Source organism: Centroberyx affinis, unplaced genomic scaffold (genome assembly GCF_046629955.1).
Source record: "Centroberyx affinis isolate AG114_WGS23_722 - 3 ecotype Tasmania unplaced genomic scaffold, CSIRO-AGI_Caff_v1 ptg001292l_1, whole genome shotgun sequence".
In the NCBI taxonomy this organism is placed as follows: Eukaryota; Metazoa; Chordata; class Actinopteri; order Beryciformes; family Berycidae; genus Centroberyx; species Centroberyx affinis.
The window spans coordinates 645001-672500 of NW_027279798.1; the positions used below are offsets into that span (position 1 = coordinate 645001).

The 27500-nt window shown below is 45.3% G+C and overlaps 1 protein-coding gene across 1 annotated transcript in view; it reads right to left on the reverse strand.

Annotated features, from left to right (window-relative positions):
* The window catches only part of grin3ba (glutamate receptor, ionotropic, N-methyl-D-aspartate 3Ba), a 58294-nt gene that overhangs the window by 13883 nt on the left and 16911 nt on the right, over positions 1 to 27500 (reverse strand). Inside the window, exons 2-7 of the mRNA XM_071525418.1 lie at positions 12275 to 12975; positions 7055 to 7557; positions 5096 to 5367; positions 4153 to 4389; positions 1396 to 1542; positions 895 to 1040 (exon numbers count right to left, since the gene is read on the reverse strand). Of these exons, the coding sequence (XP_071381519.1) occupies positions 895 to 1040; positions 1396 to 1542; positions 4153 to 4389; positions 5096 to 5367; positions 7055 to 7557; positions 12275 to 12975 (2006 nt within the window). The remainder of the gene's footprint in view (positions 1 to 894; positions 1041 to 1395; positions 1543 to 4152; positions 4390 to 5095; positions 5368 to 7054; positions 7558 to 12274; positions 12976 to 27500) is intronic.

The window sequence follows — 27500 nt, forward strand, 5'->3', positions numbered from 1 at the left end:
TGCTTTGTATCTTCTCTCTCGTATCACAAAGTCAGCACACACACACTATCTCAGCATCTTTGCTGGTGCTCTATGGTGTGCACTTTATGTGTTTGATGAGCGTTTGAGGCAATAGTTGTGAGTGTGTGGTATAGTATGTATAAAGTATGTATGTGTCCCTGCACTCCTGTCAGCCACCGTATTGTTTCTGACTCTTGTCACATTTGTGAATTCATGTGCAATGTGTATTCATACGTGTGTATGTGCATTTGACCCCATGTGTCTTTATCCATGTGTAAAATTGTACGCTTTGACCCCATTTACATCTGCTATTTAAATGCAGTCTGCATCTGGATAATGTGTCTGGATAACGAAAACGCATGTTGATGCAGGCTGTAAATGCGCGCAGAACGCAGCAGAGCGACCGGTTTGTGATCAGATCTCGACCAGACTCAGCCAGGTGTAAAGGCAATCCGTACAGTGTGTTCACATTAATGAGAAAGTATCCTCCGACAGGGTAGAAACATCATCACTGCAGGTAGAAATGTCATCGCCGCGGGTAGAGACATCATCTTCACGCCTCCTGCTTGAGAGTCGTAGAAGGCGATCCCTTCTGCGGCAAAGAAAAAGTGAGTACAGGCTCTCCAGTGTCGCCGCCTCCGACGACCCTGCACCTGCCATGTTTGTTTATGTTTTCAAGAGACGGACTTGCTTTGCATAGTGTGCGCGGAAAATAAGACCCGGTTACAATGCGGACAGAATGCAGACAACCAGAACATTATAAATACCAGATGTAAATGCGAAGACGTGATCAGATTGTTCATTATCCAGATGGCAAATCCAGAGGCAAATTGCATTGTAATATCAGGTGCAAATGAAGGCTTAAAGACGAGTGTGCTTCTGTGTGTGTCTTACTTTAACATATGTACGCCGTCGGGGGTGGTGGGCTGGTTGAAGCGCCTCATGTAGTCGTGCATCTCTGGGAAGCTCTTCTTCATGTAATCCTCGGCACTGCTCTCCCTCACCGTTCCAAATCGGAAGCCCATGGAGGGGTGGTGCAGCTGGGGCATGGACGCACGCAGGCGGCGGGTGGAATAGATGGTGGAGATGGTGGTCGTGGTGGGAGAGAGAGAGAGAGAGAGAGAGAGGTAGAGAGAGGTGGGGGGAGAGAGAGAGCAAAAGAGAGAGAGAGGATATGATGATGGGGCTCATATCAAATTCACTATAGCCGTGAACTCCCTACAGGGTTTAAGGATATAAAAGGCGGTAATCCTTGATAAATAATTCCACTCTTCACTCATTAGCCTGTCCTTGTGTAAGATTGGTTTGTGTGTGTGCATGTGCCTGGGTGTTTCCCCCATGCCTGTGTCGGCATGCGTGCGTCTGCACATTTGTGTCCTTGTGTCGCGGTCTAACCTTGTCGTCGTGAATTCCCGAGACCTGCTCGAAGGTCTTCTCCCCCACCATGACGGCCGCTAGGTTGGCGGTGTAGCTGGACAGCACCAGCAGGCAGAAGATGGCCCACAGGTTCATTAGGAAGCGACCCGTCCAGCACTTAGGAGTCTGCAGAGTGGAGATGTGCGCCAGAGTGGAAAAAGTTTTATTTTTTATGTGTTTTTGTCTGTGTATTTGCATCTACAAATTGATAAAACAGAACAAAATGATAAAAAAAAATAGCAGATCACGCAGATGAGCACGGGGCTTCTAAAAATATCTGATCGTAAAATTGAAAAATGTCAATGTCAAGAATAAATGAAGCTGAGATGAATGACATAAACTAAATGACAGCAAACATGAACAAGGAGTAAGCTAGACTGATGCATAAATGAAAGGTAAGGGAAATCAAGTTAATTAAAATAGACCAGAAGAAGAGCTAATGCAGAGGAGGAAATCAAACAGAAAGTGTGAGTGCGTTAGTGAGACACATTAGGAACATATTTTCATGAAATTGCCTGCCCAGGTGAATGAATCCAGCTGCAACCTTTGATCATTTATTTATTTCACCTATTAAATCCACTTTTCTACATGAAGAGGAGGTGTAAATGAAGGGGAGGTGACAAGCTGAGGAGGGATTTTTAAGGCTTGAGACAAATGAGACATGAATTATACAAAGAAGGTTGCAACCCAGTATTAGGAAGGTGTTCCAAATGTTTTGTACTCTGAGTGTAATGAGTGGGGGGAGGAAGGGAAGATGGCACATTATATCCACATCCACATTACATGCACAAATTCTTAAATAATACTTTTTTTGAGAAATTGGACCGCGGGGAGTCATAAAGATCATTTTAACTGCAGAGCTATTTTGAGGCAAAATCTGTGAAGGCGTGCGGCAAACAATACTTCCATTTAGCTCTTCCATGTGTGTGCCAAATTTGCTATTTTCTTCACAAGGTCCTGCTATAATAAATCACCCTCACAAAATATTTAAGGGAATATGTGAGGGAATTAAATATCTGCTGACACATAAGACTCAATAGTGAAAAAGGGAGGTTTTCTATTTCGGCCAATTTGTCTTATTAAAACCTATTAAAAAGGACCAAAATCTTGTTGAAATTGAACAACAATAAAGGAGACTCCTGGGAAATAAAGGATTATTGGCAGCTTGGTAAACAGTTTACCTGCTCCGTGTCTTCCTTGTTAACCTAAACAAACCTGACTGCTTGGATAAGTTGTGTATGTGTCGATGTCACTTGACTTTCACATTTCTATTTACATTTTAGACATTTTGCAGAAGCTCTGATCCAGCACATAGAGGGGTCACGGTCTCGCTCAAGGACATTTTGACAGGTCTCACAAGACTGTTGATGGACACATTGCCTGTTTGCAAGGATCAAACCTGTGACCTTTCCATTATAGGAAGGTCTCTCTAATCACTTGGCTGCCCTTCCACCCACGTCATTTGCTCTGCCTCCTTTAGGGACAGTATAAATGTATTATTATGAGTTAAAATAAATATTCTGCCAGGTTGGATAGTCACAAGAAGGCACTGGTATGACAGAGAGGAATAATTTATGCAAATTATGTTTCAGATATTCATCTGAATGTGTCCCATGAAAATGTGAAGAGCGAGCATAAGTTATCATAATGATAGATTTGGGCACAATAGGTTGCTAATTAAAAAACAAAGAATACAAAGGAGAGAGCTGCTTTTCATCAAGTTGTTGTCCGTTATGTGCAGCAGTATGAATGTGGGCGGGACACTATCAATCATATGTGACAGGCTTCTGAAGTATGCTGGTACCACAAGGGTATGTATATATATAAAAAAAAAAATACAAATGACATGAAAATAAGAAGAAAGGAAATTGTTTTTTTGTCTTTGAGGGAAATGAGATTGTTTTTCATCGTGGTATGTATTCATTGATGGACAAATTTGCGTAAGAAGGCAGAATTAGACTTCCATTTGTCTTCAGCACCTTGGACAGCAGCTCTCATTTACATCGCTCGACTGCTGAGCACCACAGACAGCGATGTCTCTCTCTCTTTCTCTCTCCGTCTCTGTCTCTCCCTCTCTCCCTCTGTACCAACCTTCACCCCGCCAGCTCTCCAACTCGGCCCGCCCTCTCGCCCTTTCCCCTTTACATCATCCTCTGTCTACCACCCTCCATATCGCCCTCATTCTCTTACTGTTTCCTTCTCTGCTCATCCACTTACCCTTTCAACCCTCTCACACTATCTTTCCGTCAACCTCCCAATCACCCTCTTTCTGAAACCCATTCCCTCCTCCTCCTCCACCCCCCCCCTCACTGGTCCTCCTCCCCTTGCCTGCTGTTTCCAACTTTCCGTCTGACTACCTAGGGTAGTTAACCTCTCCTCGCTCCCTCTCTTTCCACCTTCATCCATCCCTATCATCCTCCCCATAACTCCTTCAATCTCTGTCGGCCCACTTACCCTTTCCCCTCTCCCTCCCTGTGTGTGTTTTATCCTCCCTGTTCCCCGTGTGGCTCGCTACTTCATCACTGCCTACCTACTTAACCTCTCCCCTATCCATCTTTTTCTGTCCGTGGTCATCTCTATCATCTTTCCTCATAACTCTCTCCCCTTTTACTTCCTCTTTACACTCGCCCTCGCGTACCCTTTCTTCCCCCTAATGTACATCACTGCCTCCCTTTCTCTCCTAATTCTTCTCCTTGCCCCACCTTCTATGGTACCTATTTATCACAGCTGCTTTACCTTGGTGGCGACAGTGCGTCCAAACAGTATGGCGTAGCAGAGATTCAGGGCGGAGGAGTAGGAGAACACACGCAGCCTGTTCCTGCCGTGGGGCGTCATGCCGAACGGGCTGTTCCACTCGTACAGGGTGAGGAAGAGCGCGGTGAGGTGCAGCGTGACGAAGATGCCCACCCACATGGACCAGTGGAGGGGCCACATGAATGCTCCGATGGGGGCAGCCGTGTCCCGGCTGCGTACCTGGGAGGACAGCAGGATTAGGATCCAGGCCAAATACAACAAATGTGCAGGAATCTGAATTGATGCAGTTGATTGGTCTCTGCACTAATTTATTTTTTTTGTATTTTGTGGATAATTGTGATTCCAATTCGTAGGATCAAGGGCATACTATCCTTTAAAAAGTACCATCATTTGTTTTGATTTTGTGCTACCAATCATTTTGTAAAGTCACTTTTTCAAACAGTGGATTTCTCATTTTGGAGTGGAACCACATATTGTCAGATCATATTATGTATTGCTGTGTGTCAGCCACAGAGGGAGGGGTTATCAAATTAAAAAGGAACTGCAGTACATTTGAGGTCACTGCTGGATGTCCTCTCAAGATCCCTGTCATTTGGACTTTCGTAATTAACATGCCCCCTCAAAACTAACGATGGACGAGGACTAACGATCTGCTGCTCCTCACCAGATGACCCGGGCGAGCGGGAGAGAAGGACAAGATTAAATAGTGCCAGACCGTATCATCAGATCATATTGAAGTTGTGTCAGCCACAAAGAGAGAGAGATTGACAAATCAAAGAAATATTGCACACCGCTATGCTGCCTCTGACTGCATCACTCACGATGCAGTAGATTTTCAGTGCGGGTGTCTTCTAAAATCATTAAAATACAAATTCAAAACTCCAGCAAACTAATGATCACTCCAAGCGATTCCGCCGCTCTTTACCAGAATGCCCAGGCTGGTGGAGTAGAAGGGCGAGGTGAAATCGATGACTCTGCTCCGGGCGGAGTTGATGGAGAACGAGGTGACAGCCATGTCAGCGGTTCCGCTCAGCAGGTCCCCGACCAGCCCGGTCCAGCGTCCTGTCCCGCTCATCGCCCCGTACTTCCCGTCTCCCACGATGTAGAGGTCGAAGGTGAAGCCCATGTCCTCCGCCAGCTTCTCCAGCAGGTCAATGCAGTATCCGTAGCAGCACTTCCTCAGGTCCTCCGGTTGGCCTGGGAGGCGAAAAGTGATGATGATGTGAAAATTATTTAGCTCATAGGGATATTCATATACATTCTTTTAGAAGTGCATGAGTTGCTCTTCTGGGAATTTGTCCACAGCTGTTGACTTGAGGGTCAGAGAATGTTGCAGGCCTGTGTGAGGTGGATCCTCACAGGACAAGAGTACTAGCATCTTTAATGGCCCTGGATCCCAGGGTGGGACTACATTTGCTCAGTTTGAATCCCGGGCTAGGAAAGTTTAACAACCCTTGACCAATAGGAAAAGAGCATAAAACAATGAAGCGTCAGCACTGTTTGACCCTATTTAACCTGAGATTGCTAAGTCAAGATGAAACCACTCATTAATGTCGGAATGACATTGCCTTTTTCCTCCAGATTGCTCCCGGCACTGACAAAGGTGCAAGGAGTGCAACAGATGTGCCTCCTTCATGTGCAAAGCATGCCAGTCGCCACTTTATTTAATTGTGGACAGAACCTGTCATGATGATAACCATAGCTAAAGGCTAAGCACTGCCAGAACTGGCAGACTATTTATTGGCTTTAAATGCTAATGACAGTGTTTAGACAAGGTCATAAGACCATAGCTGACGGCGAAAGCCTGGGAAAGCTTCAGGGAAATTTCATTTTTAATTACATCAGTCCATTAATTAATGACTTACTGTACACTCTGAATAAATTGAGATTTTTTTTTTGTTTTACTTTTTTGTACATTTTTTGATTATAGATTACTTTTCTTTATTATAGTGTATAGCACTCTTTATTGAGTGAAACACCAAATTTGTTCAGATTGTGCAGATTTTGCAAATGTGAAAGGTTTGATGATATGTGATAACAGCATGAGCCAAAATACCAAGGTATGCACATACAGTCATCTGTTGATTGCAAGTCAGAGAGGGTTAAGACATCTTACCTTATGTGCCTTATTACCGATGACTAGGACAGTAATTTAGATTTGACATCTATTCTGTACATGCTGCTATGCCGCAGGCTGTATAGTCGACCAATAGCCTCCACTGAGCCAGTGACATGGTACTTGGTATTTCTTTGAACCAGACTCAGCGGTCATGATCTCTTATTGATTTAACCTCTTTAATCCTCTTCAGTCATGACAGGGAGATGTAGATGTAGAGATGTCGCCCGTGACACAGCACCTGGTATTTTTTTTGACATGGACTGACCGGCCATGATCCTTTATTGATTTCACCTCTACAATCCACTTCGGTCATGAAGGGGAGATGTAGAGGTAGAGATGTAGCCAGTCGCAAAAAAAGATATAAACTAGAGCTTAAAGAAAGCAGAACTCATCCATGTCCTCCCACAAGTTAAAAGTTAATAATAAATTTATAATAATAATAATAATAATAATAATAATAATAATAACAACTTTTTTATAGCACCTTTACACAACATGAATCTCAAAGTGCTTTATATCAATAGAAGGTAGATTAAAAAACATAAAAAGATCAAATATATAAAAGAACAAGCACAATGCATTGCATTAAAATAATTAAATAAAGTAAAAATAGAAAGATAAATAGACAAAGTGAATTGCATTAAAAGAACACAATCAAATCAAACATTAAAGTTAAAATGAAGGCTAATTAAAAGCTGGCTAATCCTCCAGTATGCCAGTAAATCACCTATGTGTTGTAAGAACAAGTGGCTAAATAAAACTCACCATCGCCCTCCCAGTCTGCAGCCGTACTGTTTGGGTTGTGAAGCTGGTTAAAGAGGGTCTGCAGTAGGTCGGACCGGTTGGTTCTGGGGTCCAGACAGAGCTGCCCGGCTGGACACAGCCCGTCCTCGTCCACCTCCCGCGTGAAGACAAACGGGTGTTCCACCAGCGTCACCACCCTCAGACGGTGCCCCTCCACGGAAAGCCCCGGCCTCCAGCGTCCTCCGAAGTTACTGTCCCCCTGGCCGTCCCCTCCCCTCACCCCGGCTCCCAGGCCCTGTCCCGGGCTGCCGCCGAACCCGAGCCCTCCCCCCAGCCCCAGGATCCCCCTCTCCAGCTCCAGCCTGCCCCGGGTCCACTGGCCCACGGTCACCCAGGCCGGCTGGCCCAGAGCGCCCCTCTTCAGGCTCCACACATGGAACAGCTGGGAGGAGAGGACCCGGGACAGGCCCGCATCTACCTGGATCAGGCCTGTTGCCCCAGTGAAGGAGGTGTTGGAGAGGAACCTCGAGGGAGAGAGAAAGAGAGAAAAACTGAAAAAAAAAAACAGATTGTCTGGAGTTACTCAGACACATGCTGAAAGAAAAAGAAAATAAATTCCATCTTACAGTTGAGAAATGTAGCATGCAATAATATACAGCACCATATACTTGTAGACAGAAGAAAAAAAAAAGAAAGTAAGAAAAAGTAACAAAAGAAGGTGCAGACAGGCATCGTCTGGTTGAGGAGCTCCGGCGAGTCTAGTCTCTCAGATGGGTGGATGTCATAATTGCATCTTCCAGAAACTCATAATTAAAAGTTAATGCAGTGCAGTGAGGGTCTCCTCCTATCTGCCTGTCCATACAGACAGTCATTGCTATTCGTTTCACACTCTTGGTGGCCCGCTGGTCTTTACGGCGGAATACATTAGGAAGAGCAATCCCCGCTCGGCACATAAATCTGCCCCGGCCTCTTGAACCATGCAGGGATTGTTGGCTGGCGTCTAAGCGTTTGATCGTGCGAAGATCGTCGGGTGATGTCTCAATGTGAACTCATACAAGGACTGTTTGATCACGTCTTGATTAGTGGGGGATTGTCAGGAGGTCATTAGGAATCGTAACGGTGGTTGTTGAAATGTTAAAGTATGCAGGGATCACTGCGTTCGGTTCGGTATGGCTGTTGAACCGTGCAGGGACTGTTGATTATGTCTGGGTCAAGGCTAGAAATGGCAAGGTTTCCCTCCTGTCATTAGAAAAGGTTGGTAAAGCCGTAGCCTTTTCTCAGACTAGAAAAATATATGCAGGTTCTCTCAGTATTTCTCTCTCTCTCTCTCGTTGTCTTATTCTCTCTCTCTATGTCTTTCTCTTTTTTTAATTTTTTCCCTCTGCTTTTCTCTTTCTGTCTCTCTCCCTCTCTCTCTTCTCCAGGTTATATATATGTGTGAATGGATGAGCAGAGAGTGTGACCGCTGCCGGTGAACTTCTTCCATTAAATTTGGGATATGGTTAGGAAAATGAAAAGGCTAAATTGATCGTGAGGGTCATTAACGTCACCTCCAAGTCGGGGCTAGGCTAAAGCCTGTCTGCACGCCACACAGAATATGAATGCAGTGTGCAAATTTGTGTGTGTATATGCATATTCAGTATATGTGTGTTTTTTTGTGTTTGTGTTTTCGTGTTCGCTGTCCTCTGTGTGTCTGTGTGCTCTCATGTGTGTCTGTGTGCTCTCATGTGAGTATGTGTGTCCCTGTCTGCACTTTCCTCACGTTATGATTTACTTAAAGCAACCGTACGATATCAATTTACAGATTCTTTCCTTGCACCCATAATTCTCAAGGCTCTGATTAAAAAACACTCCTGATTTGAAAGTCATGCATTCTCATCCCATTCCACGCTTATGTTTCCTCATCAGCTCTGTCTCTGTCTCCCTCTCTTTCTCTCTCTCTCTCTCTCTCTCTCTCTCTCTCTCTCTCTCCCTCTGTCTCTGTGACCATAAAGCGGAAGTGCTAGCCTTGCCTTGAGCTGAAATCACTCATGCTAATAGCACGGCTGAATCATCATCTCCCTAAGACAGCAGATTCATCAAGCCGGCCACTCCAGACTCATATACTATAGTGTCGTGGCTGCTGCTGCTGCCCACAAGAATTAACCACAGGCTTCACTTTACATCTCTTATCTGAACAGAGACGGGTTACCTGAGTACAAAGATCCCACTATTTCCCAGTCTGTGCCATTTTTGGATTCATGCCTGGAGAAAACACCTTTTTTTTTGGGGGGGGGGGGGTGTCTAAAAAGTATGACAAACTTTCAAGAAGCTTCACCTTTTAGATATGGGTTGTGAGAGTTGTTGTGCTGCATCAATCCAAGCAGCTGCATTTAAAGAAAGGCTGTGGATGTCAAAAAGCGTTGATAAGGCAGCCAGCGGTGTCAAACGCTGGTGTCAGAGAGGGATGGCTTCCTCTCACTCACACCTGCCCCCTGGTTTACACGCTCAGAATAAATGTCAGCAGAGTGGCCAGTGAATGATGACTCTATAACAAATTCCCAGGCATGTGTCTCACTTCCTTATCGCTCCATCTCCTTTAGTTTGGAGGAAAGTTTACTCCTCTGTCTTTGTCTGTCTGTCCGGGATGATGCGAGGCTTGCTTGTTTCAGTGGTTTTAATCTCTTGGGGGGAGATGGAATCAGCTTGGCAGCTGTGTCTGTGAGATGGCACTGACTGGCAGATCTCACTCCGATAACAACAACTCCCTATCTATCTATCCCCCCTCCTCTCTCTCTCTTTTCTCCTCTGTCACATCCTTTTCCACACGAGGCTCTTCTTCCTATTCTTTGTCTCTATTCCTATTTTCCTTTAGCTGTTTCCTACTTCCTCTGTCTTTCATCTCTCTTTCTCTCCGACTCTCCTCCCCTTTCTCTCTCTTGTCTTTATGGGAATAAGCGCCCAGGGACTTATGATTCCGGACCTTCAGAAGCACTATCATCAGCATCGGATGGTTACTCATATTTGTATTCTAGCTTTGTTTCCGCTAAACTCCTCACTGCTCCACTGCTTTGAATATGAAACAGTAATACTCCACATCTTTCGCTCTCCTCCTCCCTCCCACCTTCCTGCCCCTCTTACATCTCCAGACATCCTTTCCCTCCCTGCTTTCCTCCGTCCGTCCCTCGGGCATTGAGCTGTTAATTGCCTTTTCCACGTGGAAGTCTCTCACTTCCTCCAGCTTTGTTAGGGCTCTCAGAAGTGAAGGCATGTCTGACTGTTGCGGCGGAGGGATAAGAATCAGGGACCAAACTGGAGGGCAAGGAGTCTAACGGGACAGGTTTGAATAGTGCAGGAGAACAACCTCTTTTATCTGTCTCTAACGGGCCTGGAACAAAGGTCATTGACACTTTATTGTGGACGACTCTATTATAAATTGTCTTTGCTGATAGTGTAGAGTCTAGACTGTGGTGGCCCAAAGTGAGGACAGGGGGCCTAATTGGCCCTTAACAGAGAGATTGTGACTTTACAAAGTTCCATGTTTTTCTTTAGAAAAACTGGTTATTACAAAGAATCTAAGAAACTGTTTTTTATTGATAACATTTCTCAACAATCAATGTCCAATAGTATTATTATTATTTTTTTAACCTGAGGCCCACTTCACGTTTTAGCCTCTGGCCCTCCATGAGAAAGAGTTTGGGCACCTCTGCTGCAGACCAGTGATTCTCAATCTTATTACCACATTACTAGCACGGACCCCCATTTGATGAGATTTTGTCTCTCCGACCAAATCTGAGAATATTTTTATTGTTAGATATGATTTTGTCCAGAATTCCATGACTATCTGTATTGTAGGTAGAGAGATAACAGTGAAACTATGATCAAAACAGTCATTCTTCTACATTCTCTAATTGTGTTAACTTCTTGTAAATGAAATAATAGTGAAGTTTAACACTACATCAAATTGCCCTGGAACCCCCTCAAGGACCCCTGGTGGTCCCCGGACCCCACGTTGAGAACCACTGCTGTAGACCATGCGCTCTATTATCAACTGAATTGCAGAAGGAATGAAGCCATGTGAGAAGCCAGCTTGTGATTGTGTGGGTGTAACTGATGATGATCTCGGCTGGCAGGCACTTTGTGTTCAATATTTGCTGTGGGCCAGGCTCAAACCACAAATCCTTCACTCACCAGTACCGCATGACCACAAAAGTAGGGTACACACTGTTTTATCCATTCCACCATTTGAAAAGTATGCATGTCATCTGGCAAAGTGGAGGTATTTCACCTTTGGAGTGAGTTTACAGCAAGGGGCTCGAGTATATCAACCAGTATCGGCCACATGTGGCTTAAGAGGGGTTGTAAAGTGTGTGTGTGTGAGCTTTTTGCTGTGTATAAAAGTGACGATTTAGGCTTCAATCTGTTTTACGTGAGGATGTTTACGGTTTAATATATATTTCAGTGTGCACTTATGTGTGTGTGCTGGGTGTGTGTGTTATCACAGACCACACCTTGGCAGTGCCCATGAAAGCTGTCAGAGGCCCTTTTAAAATCTGCAGGGATTGAAGCAGCAGCAGCAAACAGAAACAGATGAAACTCTCTGGTGGCAGTGTGTGAATCTGTATGCCATAAAGACCTCCTCCCCACCCCCGGTATGACAGCGCTATTCAGAAGGCACCACCCCCAGAGTGCAGAGGACAGACAAGGGCAGCAACCAGAGCGTACAGTACCACAAGTGGAGCCAGCAACCCCTCACTGAAGTGCCAATGTGTCTCTCAGACAGCTAATGAGCTTATGGACATTTAGTGCTATGACCACAGGAATTTACTGCAGTTCATCAGTGTCTCGCATATACAGTATTTATTATGGTTTAGGTGTGTTGTGTCCACTTTTGTGACCTTGTCTACCCAGAAGTCCTTTAAACCACCAGCAGGTTGGCCTAGTGGCTGTAGCGGTTAGAGAGAGTATTTAAACCCCAGTGCTGACCAGCCCGCTGCTAATCCTATGTGCCCTTAAAGCAATATGTCACTTTGGTAAGAGGTTTAAGCCCCATGCACTTTCAGCAAGCATCTGCCCCACTGAAGTATTGTTGAGCAAAACACTTCCTCTCTACCACCTCCATGGATGCTGATCTATACTTTGACCCTGCACTCTGACCTTCTTATGGAGGGGGAAAAGTGAAAAAGTATCACAATATTATTATTATCATTCCTTGTTATTTGGTGTGAGTCTGTGTGTGTGTGTGTGTGTGTGTGTGTCTACCTGGCCAGGTACTGTCCTGAGGAGGGAAGCTCGTGTCGGTTTGGTTTGTCGTAACAATTCACCATGTTCTGGATCAGCGCCAAGTCCGGCCTCACCATGGTCGCTGCGGTGACCGCTCGGCCAATCAGCTGCAAGGCATCCCGGATGTAGAAGCTGATGGGCTTGCGGCCGACCTCCCCGTAGGCCAACAGGCCCAGGGGACCTCCCAGAGTGTGTAGCGAGTCCGGAGACAAGGGGTATCCCATGATCCACTGCAGCGCCGGTAGTGAGGGTGCGAGGCGCTGAGCGGCCCGCAGGACAGACGAGAGACACTCGGGGTCGGAGCCCAGCAGGAGAACGGAGGAGATGGGAGAGGGGGAGCGCAGGAAGCGGGTGGAGAGGACGTTCAGCGCCTCCTCTTCCCTCTGATCCTCCCTCTTCTCCTCGCTGGCGTCCCCCTTTCTCTCCCCACCCCCCAAGGGCCGGGTGAGGTTGATGATGTCCCACAGACGCCAGGTGGAACCACTGTGCGTCTGCAGGTGGGACAGCAAGCCCTCGCCCCCCTCCTCCCATCCGGGGCAGATCACAGCCGCTCCTCCCCAGCTCCCCTCCGCCCGGCCGCCCCTGTCCCTCTCCCCGTCTCCCCCCTGCAGGACCGATAGCAGCAGACTTCCCAGGGCCGATGGAGGCACACGGGCCGACATCTGCAGATGGAAACGGTTCTGCCATACAGGATAGGGAGGAGAAGGGAGGTAGTGGAAGGTAGATGGAGGGGAAGAGGAGGCAAAAAGAGGCAGAGTAAAGAGAGAAACAGAGGGGAGGGGGGCGAGGGGGATTAGAGAGAGAGAGAGAAGCAAGACAGATAGGGGGGAAAGACAGAAGGGAAATGAGGGAGGAGAGAAGAAGAAAGGCAGAGTAGAAGAAAGGGTGGAGGGAAAAAAAAGGAGAAGAGAACAGAACAGAGATTAATAGATATGGCCAAACCCCAACACCTCAGGCTGAATAATGCACATAAAACCACATAAAAACACATTTTTAATGAGCACCATAGTGCTGCAGAACAATCCCTATTGCTGCAGTAATTCAGCCCGACACTGATCAGAACCAATCACTCTCATTCGTTCATTATCTTCCCCTCTGAATGCGAAGAGTCGCATTGATACAAACAAGGAGTCAATGATTCGCATCTAATCTGCAACATCACAGTAGGCTTGGCAAGAGAACAGTGGCATCCACAGTTCATCCAGAAGCTAGCATTTCCAAACCCCACTGAAAACACTGGCTTGTTTCATACTGTTCCAAAATGGATAACACTGTTGTCCTTGAATGCAGCTCACAGATGGACTTTCCCTCACTTCCTATGGGGCTTCTATCCATTTTTCATCCTATCCATGCTCCAGGCAAGGCTGAGGGGCGATGCTGCTTATGTATAGACAGTCCAAAGTGAAGTTTAACATGACTTAAGATTTGCTTTGGAGCGGCCCACCTCATTGAACTGAGATGATAGGCTGCGCTACACACTATGCACACAGATACCTTCCGGCACACGCTGCAAGTCACACATACATTGTTTGCAACATCTTTACAAACACCTGCAGAGGCGCGTGTGCACACACATCCCCATACACACACACACACATACTTCCTGACATATGCACATATACATGCATGCAGGTATACATATATGCACACAAACTTGTGAAATCCACATCCACACTCACACTCACACACTGATGGAGATGAGATATCAAAATGCACGCAACCAACTGCATCCCACACACGCAGACACAATTCAAATGGAAATGTCCCACCCGGGAGTACAAAGTAAACAGAGCAGCCCTATGCTGAAAGTCCTTGAGTCCCTTTAGAGAGGAAGAAAGAATCTGACTGAAGTCTGCAGAGACATGGATGAATTAATACAGCATATATATTTATCCTCCTGAGGGAGGCTAGGTGTGTTGGGGGGGAGGGTGGGGAGGGGGCAAGCGGAGATAGATTTCTTCGTTTGAACTCGACGGGGGACCGGGGGTGTGGGTGAGGGGTTGTTGGGGAGACGGCAGGGGGTGGAACAGAGGAATACAGATAGGGAGGAGGTGCCTATACTACAGGTGTGAGCAGAGTACTATTCAGCAGGCTACTGTCAGGAATGAAACAGACAGCGTGCTTGTTTTAAACGTGTGTGTCAGCATCCTGCACTGTCAGGCTGGGCCTCAAAGGAACCGAAGTTGGGCTGTAGAAGATTAACACAGGGCCGTCAAGATTTTGATGGAATGCTCTGGATAAGAGTCTCAGCTAATGCCTTAAATGTCAAAAGTTTGGACACAGGCCTTTTTCTTTTTACCATTTTCCACATTTTAGGATAATAGTAAAGACATCAAAACTATGTAATGACACAAATGGAATTATGCAGTGACCAAAAAAGTGCTAAACAAATCAAAATTATCTTATATTTTAGATTCTTAGCCGTCCTTTGCCTTGATGGAAAGGCAAAAGCTTTGGAAAAAAAATTCATACAACTTCACCCTTTATATTTCTAAAGATCAAATTTCATGCATAAGCCTTTAGATCAAAATGGCTTTAAGATAATGAAAAACATAGAACATTAAATCAGGTGTTTACTTACAGTAATTCCCCAATGAAAGCCAGGCTGAATGAAGTACACATGAATGCTGAATGAAGGCTGAAGCTATCAAAACAAGCTAAATATTATAAAATCACTGAGGGTCATGTGGAAAAAAACTGAATTATAAATTACACCCCCAGTGAAAATAGGTTGTTAGATAACCAGTGAATGATTTTTGCTAAATACTGTATATCACTGCCAAATTAATTGATGATCATCTGTGGTAGGTCCTACAGCTGTGTCAGCTTTCTACCAGCATTATTTCATTATTTCTCTTGCACTCTGTTGCACTGATAATGATGGCTAACTTGCTTCACTATTGGAGAGTTTCCTTTACAACTTAATTTACATTTCAGGCGTTCAGCTGACACTCTTATCCAGAGTGAATTACAATGAGCACAACAGTAGAATTACTCCAAGCGCTAGAATAATAAAATAAAAATAAGAGCTCACTAGAACAGTAGGTTCCTAAGGTTTTTTGTTGTTGTTGTTATCGATGAAAGTAAATTAGCGTGAGTAGAGGAGGCGGATGTGGGAGAGAGGGGTATGATTCAGTAGAGAGAGGGTGATATAAGACAAGTTTCAGCCCACAACGGAAGATGGGGAGGAACTCTGCTGTTTATTTTTTTTTTTAATTTTGCAGGCAATCAAATCCGAGAACTACCAAAGTAGACCCAGTGAAACTAAAAAAAAAAAAGCACATCACTGGGGTTATTGCCTATAACCATAGCAGTCACTTTTTTTGCCTGCATTTTAATGTTTCAGCACAATTAATTCCAGTGATATATTACAGCAATAACACCCAATGGGCCACTCTCTGCTGTGCTTACGTACAACAGTGATGTACTGTCTGCAAAGTTTATTTCAAAGTAGTGAACATGAATCTGAATAAAAACAGCATAAAGGAAGACAGATAACCCAATACCCGATAACAGCTAAACCCCCTGTGTGCTGGAAACATCAGCATGGCTGGAATGTGCCTTTGACCAACAGACTGCTTGGCTGGAACTACCTGTTATAATGAGGAAAACCTGCACCAGCACATGTAGCATCGTGAACCACTGCACTGTAGGAAGAGCAACAAAATCCCTGCCAGTCTTTCATCACTCCAGCTGAGCCATGGCTATGTGTCCAAAATAAGCTGGCTGCATCTGACGTTCATCCCTATAACACAACAGATTTAATGTATGCGTGTTCGTGTGTTTATATGCGCGTGCGTGTGTGTGTGTGTGTGTGTGTGAGAGAGAGAGAGGTCTCCGAGTCCAGTGGGGCTGTATTCATGAGTTTGTGTGTGTTTTCGAGGTCCAGCGCTTTACGCCTTGGGTCTGGTCCAACTTTGTTGCTGCAGTTATCGGACATTAGAATTTAAAATGTCATTTTTTATTGGAGCTGACAGGGCCTGAGTAGAGTTTTGATCTCTAGAGCAATGCAGGCAGTATTTCTTTTTATGATGCCATGGTCTAGACAAAATGAAAGAATGCTGAATTGTTTAGCTGGACTGGAAGCTCTGCAGCTTATTGGCAGGTTGTTCTTAAATGTAAAGTCATGCCAGGGTCTTTTTTTTTATATTCTCAGGTGTGCAGGAACAAGCTAGACACAGACAGGCTCGATCTGACTAGCCATGATGCTTTCTGGGTCCAGGTCAGATGCTTCCCAGGTTTGCTCAGGCCCAGGTCGATATTTCTCTAAAGTAGACAGGTCTTTTTCAGGTCTGGTACGGAATGTAATGGATGTTTTTTCATGGCGGGTAGACAATTTTGGACTGTAAAAATACCTCTAGTGTGTGTGTGTGTGTGTGTGTGCTTGTGTGTGTATGCTCTTATCTATTTCTGGTCCCAGGTAAAAGCTCCATCGGTAAGCACGTGGATAGGAAGGCTTCCATCTAAGGAAATAAGATAAGCGCAGCTAAAGGAAATGTCAGCATTATTCCAGAATAAAATCCATACCTCTACCCACACATCTGCAAATTAGGAGCCTTGAACTGAACCTCTACTCATAGCAAACAAACGCAGACTGCTGCTTGATGCTCCGGCCTGTCGATTTTCAAATCTTCGAATAAGCTGCACGTGCACACAAGCATACACTCAAACACACACACACACACACACGCACCTGTAGAAACACACACACACACAGACACAAGCAGATGCAGACACAGAGACAGAAAAAGATAAAGGCAAACAACACACACACTTAAAGACATACAAATACAAATACACACAACACAGACACTGAAACACACATACACACACATAAACAAAGGCATACACACAGACAGACAGAGAGACACATACACACACACACACACAGACACAAAAGCACAGGCAGACAGACACAGGCACATGCAGAAACAAAAAACAAACACACACACATGGACAAACAAAAAGAAACACACAAGCACACACAAACACAGGCACATGCAGACACATATCCACAGAGAAAAACACACACACACACACACACACATACATACACACACACACACAGACACCGGAGTCTGAGTACTCTAACATAAACCCAGAGGGATCTTTGGGCAATGTGGAGTAAGCAAACAGACTCGAGTGCGGAGAATCAGAACAGGAGAGAGAGGCTCCTAGTTCACTAAGCTCATTCCTTATTTAGGCTTCCTTAGGAAAAGCATCAGCACTTGGATGGCATGCAACTGAATGCGCAGCCCCCCCCAAAAAAGAAAAAAAAAAAAAGAAAAGATTTCCCTGCATGAGAAACGGGCACACAAAAAAACAGCATTACCTGCAGTTTCAGGCTCTGTTAAAAGGAGTGTGTGTGAGTGTGTGTTTGTGGGGGCAGGAGGGGAGGGGGGGGTTCAAGAGAGGCCTAAGATGTGAGCTGTAGCCTCTGCAAACCGGATATTTCTTCTCTTCTTTCCTCCACAGCTTTAGGCTAGGGATCTCTTTAACGCGCTGCAGCTTGACTCATTGCGAAAGTCCACAGTAGCCCCGGATGGACTTGACATTGCAGTCATGAATCATTTGCATTGAGAAAAAGCATCAGTCAAGAAAGCAAGGTTCCTGCTGCTAGTTGCCTTCACTGTAACATCAGACGGTGTGGACCTCTGCCTCCGCCTCTGAACCCCCTGCCCGGCTTTTTCCTCTGTCCAAAAACAAAGCTCATGGTCAGGGCAGCACTCCAACCAACACCACTTCACTGAACACATTAATATTTCACCAGCACTGTCACCAGGTGAGCTGCCTATATTTCAGTGGAAGGGAGGATGGAGAGAGAGAGAGAGAGAGAGAGATTGGTGGTGTGTGCACGTGAATGTATGTATGAGAGAGGAGGAGAAAGATTGATGGGTGGTGTAATATTTGTGTGTTTGTGAGCAGGGGAAATAGATGGTGGGTTTGCATGTGAATGTGTGTGTAGTGGAGAAAGTGAGAGACAGTGAGTGAGAGAGAGCTGTGCATGGTGGTGTAGCCCGCGTTGCTGAGAGAGAGAGAGACGGGAGAAAGATTTTCTCAGCAGGGTGCAAGTCTTATTTTTTCAAACACCTGAGATGAAAACCTAAGCGTATCGTAACCTGAATGTCAGAGCAAAATGTCACTGTAGACGTGCGCCCGCCCGCCCGCACGCACGCAGGCAGGCACGTGCGTAAAATAATCTAAATCCAATCTGAGCGTTTTGATTCAACCTGCAGTGCAGAAACGGGTTCCAGTCAAAGGAATGAAACAGAAACAACTAAGATCATATACTTGCATTGGCTCATACATAATGAATAAAACACTGTTGAATGTGTATAATTTATTCTGACTGTTTTTCTCACAGTCCAAATAAACAGCAGTGATTGAATAAGGCCATCCAGAGCTGTTTGCATAGTTAATGAAGCGACGCACGGCAGCGCTCCTCAGTTGACCAGACGGCAGCTAACTGAGCAGTTTGCCATGCTGTTGTGTAATTGTATGCAAATAGCATTGTTTAATTTTCTCCTAATTTCCTTACGTCTCCTGGCGCTAAGTGTAATATGGGTGACTTTAATCTCACTCAGCCATGCTGCTGGGGACTGGAGTTAAGCTCGGTGGGGGAAAGAGGAAGCCGCATCCAGACACACATACACAGGCACACACACACATCCACACATCCACACACACACATGCACTAAATTGCAACACACAAACACACACACACACACACAGACTGGGACACCAAATTACATTTAGGTGCTTACACATGCATGAAAGTATGTCATGCACACGCACGCACACAAAACACACACACACACACACCCAGAGTTAATACAGCTGTGAAGCGATCAGCCACTTAACCCAGTAAATGACTATGGTTATCTAAGCGTAACAGCCTGTTGGCTCAGAGAAACAGAGTGATAAGCAGTAAGATACACACTATTAGGCCCAACCACAGGACTGGCCACACAGTGAAACAGTGACTAAATCTTATTTCACAGTTAACAGTTGATGGAGACGGTGTTCTGTCTTTGTGATTGTCACCACTAAATTACATATGCAAATACCTTACTCGATCCAATTCCGCCCACATCTTCCACACTGCGATCGAGCGGAAAACTATGTAGGAGATTGTGGCCCGTGGGGGACCACTATGAAACAGCAGGCGAAATGTGTAAAGCACACATTGAATTAGGTTTGATTAGAGTGAAATGCTTGCTAGTCGCTTTGCTCGGCCGTAGCTGTGACAGTATGGCGGCTGCTGGAGGTGTGTGTGAGATAAAAACGAGTTGAGTCCATTAAACATAAGGACCTTGTTAGTTTTTTTTGGTCGGGGGGGGGGGGGAGGGGGGTTGGTTATAGGATCGTAAAAAAGACCATTGTAGTCCTGAGCGATCGTGGGTACAGCAATAAAAGTCTTGACGGGCCATGTCTCCTCTTTCCCTCCGGGCTCCGACTTTATGGGAATCATTCCGAATGGGAGAAAAGGCAGGGAGAAAATGGGATTCGCTCATTTTGTGCATCAGCATCAAACCATCCGTAGCGAGGTGGCTGTGTTTGTGTGTCTGTGTGTGCGAGTGCTTGCGTGCGTGTGTGTGTGTGTGTGTGTGTACAAAGTATCTGTGTCTGTCCATGAGTGTGAATGCGGTTGCAAGAGTATCTGTGTGTTTATGTCTATGTTTATGTTTGTGTCTCTGTCTGTGTGTGTATGTTTGTTTGAGTGAGCGTGTGCGTGTGCGTGTGTGTGTGTCTCTGTGTGTGTGTGTGTGTGTGTGTGTGTGTGAATGTCTGTGATTTACAAACCATTTGATGGAATATTGTTCTCAGCACGGCTCCAAATTAATTTGAATGATCAAGAAGCAGAGCACATCAGCGTTTTTCCCCTGGAGCACTGCGGGTTACTGTAGAATTGAGAGAAGGGAATGGCTTTGCTCACGCGCACGCACGCACACACACACACACACACACACACACACACACACACACACACAGATCTCACACTCAAACCAGCAGAGTGCTTCGGGCTTTGTACATTAACCATGCAGGAGTTTTTGCTACACGATTTTAAGTCACTTAGTTTAATCAAATGATGATCCAGAGGGAATGGTCCTAACTAGAATGCAAGTGCGTATCGGAGAATGCAAATGCTTCCCCGCTAGTCTGTCGTATGAAAAAGTAGTGCTGAGTAAATGAAGTTAATTCAGTGCCGAGTGTACGCTTCCATTATCAGTTGACTCCTGACTTAATGAGCCTCCATAGGCCAGGAAATGTCCTGATGTCATCAATAATAATCAGATACTGTAGAGGAAACAGCCAGGGACTAAATGTGCTGCTCTGGACTGGTTAGTCAGGTCTCTAGTCAGCCAATGTTAGTGCTGAGTGCAGTCCTACCGTTGGTGAAGGCTGTCATCTCAGCATGCTGCATCGGCTGCTCTTTTGTCAGGAACTCCTTTGATCCCCCCCGTTGCAGAGATACAAGCCCACAGCAGAAATATGCTGAATGGATTCATGTATCATCCTCCCCCCTACAAACAGCCTCCAGCCCCCTCACTATTTATGATCATAATAGCTGCCGTTATTTATTAAAGAGAGCGATTGTTGTCCTTGCTTTATAGACAATGTTGTTGTCTCTGCCAGAGAGAATAATATTTGTCCTCTTGGTGCGGCCTGTGTGTGATATGAGGCGGTGTAGTGAATGTGATGGTGATTGATTCCCGTGTTGAGCAGTGGAGAGAGGTACAGAAGAAGGCTAATCTGAGTTATGATTGCCACTGTAATCGCATTTGCTCCTCTGACTCATCCATTCCCTCTACTGTAGCGCATACATGCTGTATTCTGATTACGCCGCACATCTGTCAATAATGGAGACACGATGCAGCGGGAACGCACGCCCGCTCTTTCTCGAACACCTTTCGCTCATTTTCCATCATCCCATTTTTTCTAGATCATAAATCTCTCTCTCTCTCTTTTCGCACCCCACCACTGTCTGTCTCCCTCGCTCACTCGCTAACCTGCTGGAGGTGGCGTCAAGCATTTGCGGTAATCATGCCATCACGTTGGGGGTAAAATAAGCTGTTTTGGGTGTTCCGGGCTGCCGCAGAGGCACTCAGGGTAGAAAATAGCCTCATGCTGGGCTGTAATTCGACCAGCAGGCAGCTGGACCAATGAGACGGCAACATTATTCAGTTACCGGGAGAGTGATACCAACCATTCCCCAAGTACGGATGCAGAGTGGCATGATGTCATTAACAGCCGCCCCACGGGGAGCATAGGAAACAGGAAAATCTTCAGGGGGGAACATTTATTCACAACACCCCAATACTGAAAGCACACCACTCCAGTAATGAGGTGTCTAGAGCTTTGGGCATGGGGTGCAAGTCTGCATGTGTGTGTGATATTTCTTAGGGGTGTGTGTGCATGTTTGTGTGTTTGGGTGTGTTCATGTTTGCTTTCGTGAGTGTGTACGCTTGGGTGTGTGTATGAACAACTTCCTAATGGAAAAGGTCCCTCTACTCTGGTCGTATTGAATACTGAAACTCAGACTAGACTTCCCAAGAGTGAAATAATACACCTGGAGAGATGGAAGTCATTTTGGGGCAGCGTGTGTGTGTTTGTGCGAGATCGGGTTGTGTGAGAGTGTGTGTGGAATCAAGGGTGTGTGTGGAATTATGGATGGATGGGCTGGCGGTGAGTAAATGACCTGCCTTGATTCAGCCTATCAGCTGAGCTCTCCACCCAGAGTCCCTGATATCCCCTTTCATCCATCTCTATAAGGGAGAGATGACGGAGAGGTGGAAAGAAAGAGAGAGGGAGAGAGAGAGAGAGGGAGTGAGAGAAAGCCAGAGAGGAAGGGCGGGAGGTGGAGAGAGGGAGAAGTGAAAGATAGCGAGAGTTAGAGAAAGTGAGAAAAAGAATATGTACGTAGGAGAGAAAGATTAAGAGAGCAAGAGCGAGCAGAAAGGGGCTAATTAGAGAAGAGGGAAGAATTTGGGAGCGAGAGAGAAGGAGAGAGAGTGAGCGAACAAAAAGGCTATTAGACTCTAATCTGAATCTGGGGTAATATGTATGACAAACGGGGCCCTGCTCACACCAGAAGTGGCTCTCTAATGTGACTGTGTGTTCCAATCAATCGAGAGGCCATTTGGGCTGAGGAGATTTGGGGCACAGATGAGCCTTTTTTGGCCCCAGCCCACTTCTGATACCACATTATCAAATATGCACCACTGAACCTGCAGAAGTAGCCACTACAGAAATAAGTAGAATGTCGAAATGAAGAGTTTCATTCCAAAAAGGAAAGTCAACCATTTGAGGAAAAAAAAAAACAGACGCCTGCTCTTTGAAAATGATTCCACCCATGGACGTGAGGCACATTTCAGGTTATTATTATGAGTCATGAGGCACCTTAGCACCTTCGCCGAGAAAATGGTTCTGTTTACCAGAATGGATGTATAGCATCTCGCATGGAATGAAACCCTTCAGTTGTAGATTTTCCTCGGCTTCTGGTGCACTGTTGCTCTACTCAACCCCTCCTGCCCCCCGTCCCCCCACCCACCCTCAGGTGAATCGCTTTGAAATTTCTACTTCTACACAGCATCAACTTTTGGTGTTTTTCAGTAAAAGGTACAAGAAATGGGCTGGTGACAGTCATTTGAGAGACATGCGCTCTGTATTTGAATATGAGGGACAGGGACACAGATACAGGGAGTGCAGGCAGTGTGACTGCATGGTGCTGGGGCGCCACAGACGGACCCTTTAAGAGTAAATACTGGCTCCCCCTTACTTAAAATAGCTTTGGCCATTCAATCACAGGCAGGGGGCCCACAAAAAAAATGGTGCATCTGGGCCCATCATGACCTTGCTCTGCTAATAAACTGCACCAATGTTGATCAAATTCATAATATTCTCGAGAGGATTGTTTGCAGTGGCTGCTGCAGTACTAATGCAAGATACATGCAGGAGTTTTACTACAATACCTGCCATTGTAGTATCTATTTTTAAACCTTTTATTTATCCAGGGACGATTTGCTGAGCATGCTGAGCACGCATGTTCCTTTACAGCGACGCACAGCTTGACATTCAGGCATTTACACACATTCACACCTGAGAGTTGCGCAGTGCAACCACATTCCTCTAACCTTGACCGCTGAGCAGCTCCATGGGAGCAGTTGCGGGGTAAGTGCCTTGCTCAAGGACACTGCAATGGTATTATCTATTTATAAGAGACGGGAAAATGTTCATTCACTTTGCATGCCCACATATTCTCAGCCAGTCTGGGGATTCAAACCAGTGATCTTGTCTCCCCCCGGCATTTCCCCTATAAGCTGCAACATTATGATGATGCATACTGCGTTTTTCATTGGAGCCTAAATCATATAGAACATAAACAACATGTTTGGCATCCCACAAACACATATTTCAAACCACAGTATGGCTCTTATGAGAAAAATATTTCTCCTGTTCCCTTATTAAACCTTCATATTTTCACAGGTTGCCTGATATTTCATCCAGGGAAAGGGAGGAGTACAGTTCATGCACACCTTACTTTGATCTCAGGGTCAAAGAGGCGTACAGTAAGTTTCAGCTAGGTGCAGAATGCTATATTAAATCTTGTCATCTTGTAGGGAAGCAGGCTTACTGTAGCTGTAATGACAGGGTGTGGCAGAATGGCCCAGTGGGCACAGATGCCATCACGTAACCAAAAGGACAAAATTTCAATCTCTGCAACCGCCAGTATGTGTCCATTAGCATCAGTGCATCCTTCCATTAAAGAACAAGACACAGACCCCCTACCTGCTCATTTAATGTAAGTCTATTTGGATAAGAGCACCATCTGAATGCATAAAATGTGAATGTAAATGATGGTGTTCAACAGGATAATGAGCTGTCGGACTGCTCACTTAAGGGTCCCATTAAGTAAACAAGGATTTTTTTCAGCGGTTAAGTGGTGTACTTAAATTACTCCGGGGAGATGATAGAGATGGAAAAAAATCACAAGTTATGTTATGAGAATTTTACACTCAACACAACCCCGAATCCTTTTTTTCTCTACTTTTCCTGGAAATGCACCCTGAAGTTTTAATGACTCATCCTGCATGCGGAGGTAATTACTTTTAGCAACCTCTCCCCTTCAGGTATAACCTTTTAGCCACCTCAAGGTGCTGCGCTCAGCGCTCATTAGACTACATCTAATAGGAGTACTAGTGTTTTGTCTCAGATTAGCGTGACACACACACACACACACACACACACACACACACGCACACACACACACACACGCACACACACACACACACACACAATAGGTAAAAGCAATTATGATACTGTAGGTCTGTTTTACTACAGTACTGCAACACTGCATCCTCAATTTTGTACTGCCATTACTTCAGACCCCTGCCTGGTGTCCAGCCCCCATGAATCACAGTCTTTAGCACTTTTTAAATGTGCATGGTGATTCAAATAGGGGTCTGGATGGAAGCTTATCCACGACAACGTAATTTCTCACCTAACCATTGGTATTATTTGTCAATTATCAAAATCTTTGACCAATCACAGTAGCAAAGCAGATTGATGTAATCTGGAAATCTTTTTAAGACTGAAGAAATCGCTAAATCTAGCTAATTCCTTTGCTGCCGCTGCCATTTTGGTAGTTGTTGTGGCGCTCTGTAATGCTCGTCATAAGTTTGTCGCACCTACCAATCGACCATCCAATCAGGTTTGTCGGACAGTATCTGAACGAATTAACTGCCGTTGAATAGGCTTGCGTCCAGACCGCTATGAATCGCCATGCAAATTCAAAAAGTGCTAAAGACTGCGATTCATGGAGGCTAGACACCAGGCAATTCAAATCCTGTTTAATATATTATCTTTATTGGGCATCTGGCTAACTAATGCACTAGTCATGGACTAAACTCTGATCTCCATTTCAGGTGTGGTTCATATTTTAGCCAATGAGTATCTTTTCTGATTGGATTTTTGGATTGGATTGGATTCAAGTGGAGTGGGCGGTCCGCTAGCCTTAGCACTTTCTCTTTAATGAGACAGATCTGTTGGAGAGCTGAGTGGGACACAGTAGTAGGGGAAACACCGGAGATACATTTTTGGCAGGATCCCTTTGATCCCAGGCCAGCAGGGCCACACGTCGGTACAGAGATGGGAGGTCTTTATCACTACACCATCGCTGGGCATTTGGCCTCTTCTCTCCGGGCTACTGGAAGTCAAATTGAGCCGCTAATCCGGCTTTCCTCCACCTCGGTCATGGTATCAATAACTGCATCAAACGGGGACAATCTCTGCACCAGTTCCTAATCACATAATGGCTATTAGTGCTTCTAGCCGGGGGGTATAATTGGAGCAGAACATAGTTGTGGAAAATAACTTGGTCTTATCATCAACAAAGGCACAAGGGTGGCCCACTCACAACGATGCAGCTATTGTCGTTTCAGAGCAAAATAAAGGGATTAGATAACAACTTCTCTGATGTTGTGTGTGTGTGTGTGTGTGTGTGTGTGTGTGTGCACGTGTGTGAGATTTGTGTGTGACAATGTGGCTGTGTGTTTGACAGTGTGTGCATGCATGTGTATGTGTATGACAAATGCCTCTGTGTGTGTGTGTGTGTGTGTGTGTGTGTGTGTGTTTGTGTGTGTGCATGTATATATGTGGGAGAGTGTGTGCGTCTGTTCTTGTGTGCATGCTAAGAGGCAACAGACATATCCAGAAACAAAGTCAGCCAGTGATAAGAGGCACACTCTCCTCTGAGCCACAAACCCAGTCCCTCTCCTGACAAAGCCCAGTGATAACCACAGCCCGGCTCCTCAAAGCTGAAGAGCAGAGAAGAAAAGGACGAGGCTATAATCTGTCTCTAAATGCCAGCTCAGAGTTTAACTCTCTACAAAGTCACCTCTAATTTAGATTCATAAAAAGATTGCATGCGTCAGATCTTCCTAAGTACCGGGACTTTTAGGAGCCAAACTTAATTTCCTAAGTTGGCAAACACCTCCGGAATGTGTGATCTTTCAATTACAAGGAGCAGCTGTGTGTGTGTATGTGTTTGTACGTGTGTGTGTGTGTGTGTAGGATTGTGTGTGGTGTGTGTAGGTCAGGGCGGTTACTGTGGTCTACATTGACCTTTGGCCCTATTATGTTCCCACTGAATGGAAAGCCATATTCACTGATCTGTAAATGACCCCTCTCTGTCTCTCTGTTTCTCTATCTGTTTCTCTCTCTCTCCCTCTCTCTCTCTCTCTCTCTCTCTCTCTCTCTCTCTCTCTCTCTCTCTCTCTCTCCCTCCCCTTCATGTTCTTCTCTCTGCAGCTCCAGTTTTTGGTTCCAATTGATATGCAGAGCTTCATTCCAAGTGTTGATTGATGTTGATTGAAACATGTAAAGGGCATCAAAGAGCAATGAGAAGTTGCTCGCCGGCCCACGCACACTCACACACTCACACACTCTCACACACACACACATACACACACAATATCTGTTCTGCACTGCCAGTGATGAGCAAATTGTCCACGCTTGTGTGTATGTGTCTGGCTGTGTGCATGCCCGAGTGTGCGTCCCCGTGCACTCAGTATGCTCGAGAAGGAACACATAATTTATGAAATATCACAGATAATCGTGTAGAGATTAACGATCTCATTTTGATTAATGCTTAATGTTTAATTAACTCAACTTTAGGTCTCCAGCTTCTCAGAGGTTTCTCTGCATAGTAAATAGGCCGCTCGCTCAGTGTCAGGTACACCATGGGCGTAAGGATGTGTGTTTGTGAGGGAGTGTGATAGATAGATATTTTATTAATCTCCTGGGGCAAAATTTGGGGGCTGTCAGAAGCAATGAATAATTAATATTACGCAAACAAAATAAATAATAGCAAAACAACAACAAATAGCACACAGCAGTATGTGTGTGTGTGGTGTGAGGTCGTGTGTGTGTGTGGTGTGTGTGTACTTGGGCTAAATACATACATTACAGTACCCATACTGGGCGTGTGTGTGTGTGTGTGTGTGTTCAACTGTGTCTTATATGGTGCAGATACAGTGAATGTGTGGGTACGCCTGCGTGTGCATGCACATGCGGAAGCAGAGGAGATTATGCCAACACTATGTGCAGTAAGTATGAGCATGTGTGAGTGCATATTATGATGGTGATTATACGCTCCTCCCTGCTATCTAAGAATTTTCTTTGAAGCTTACTTCGGTGTACAAGA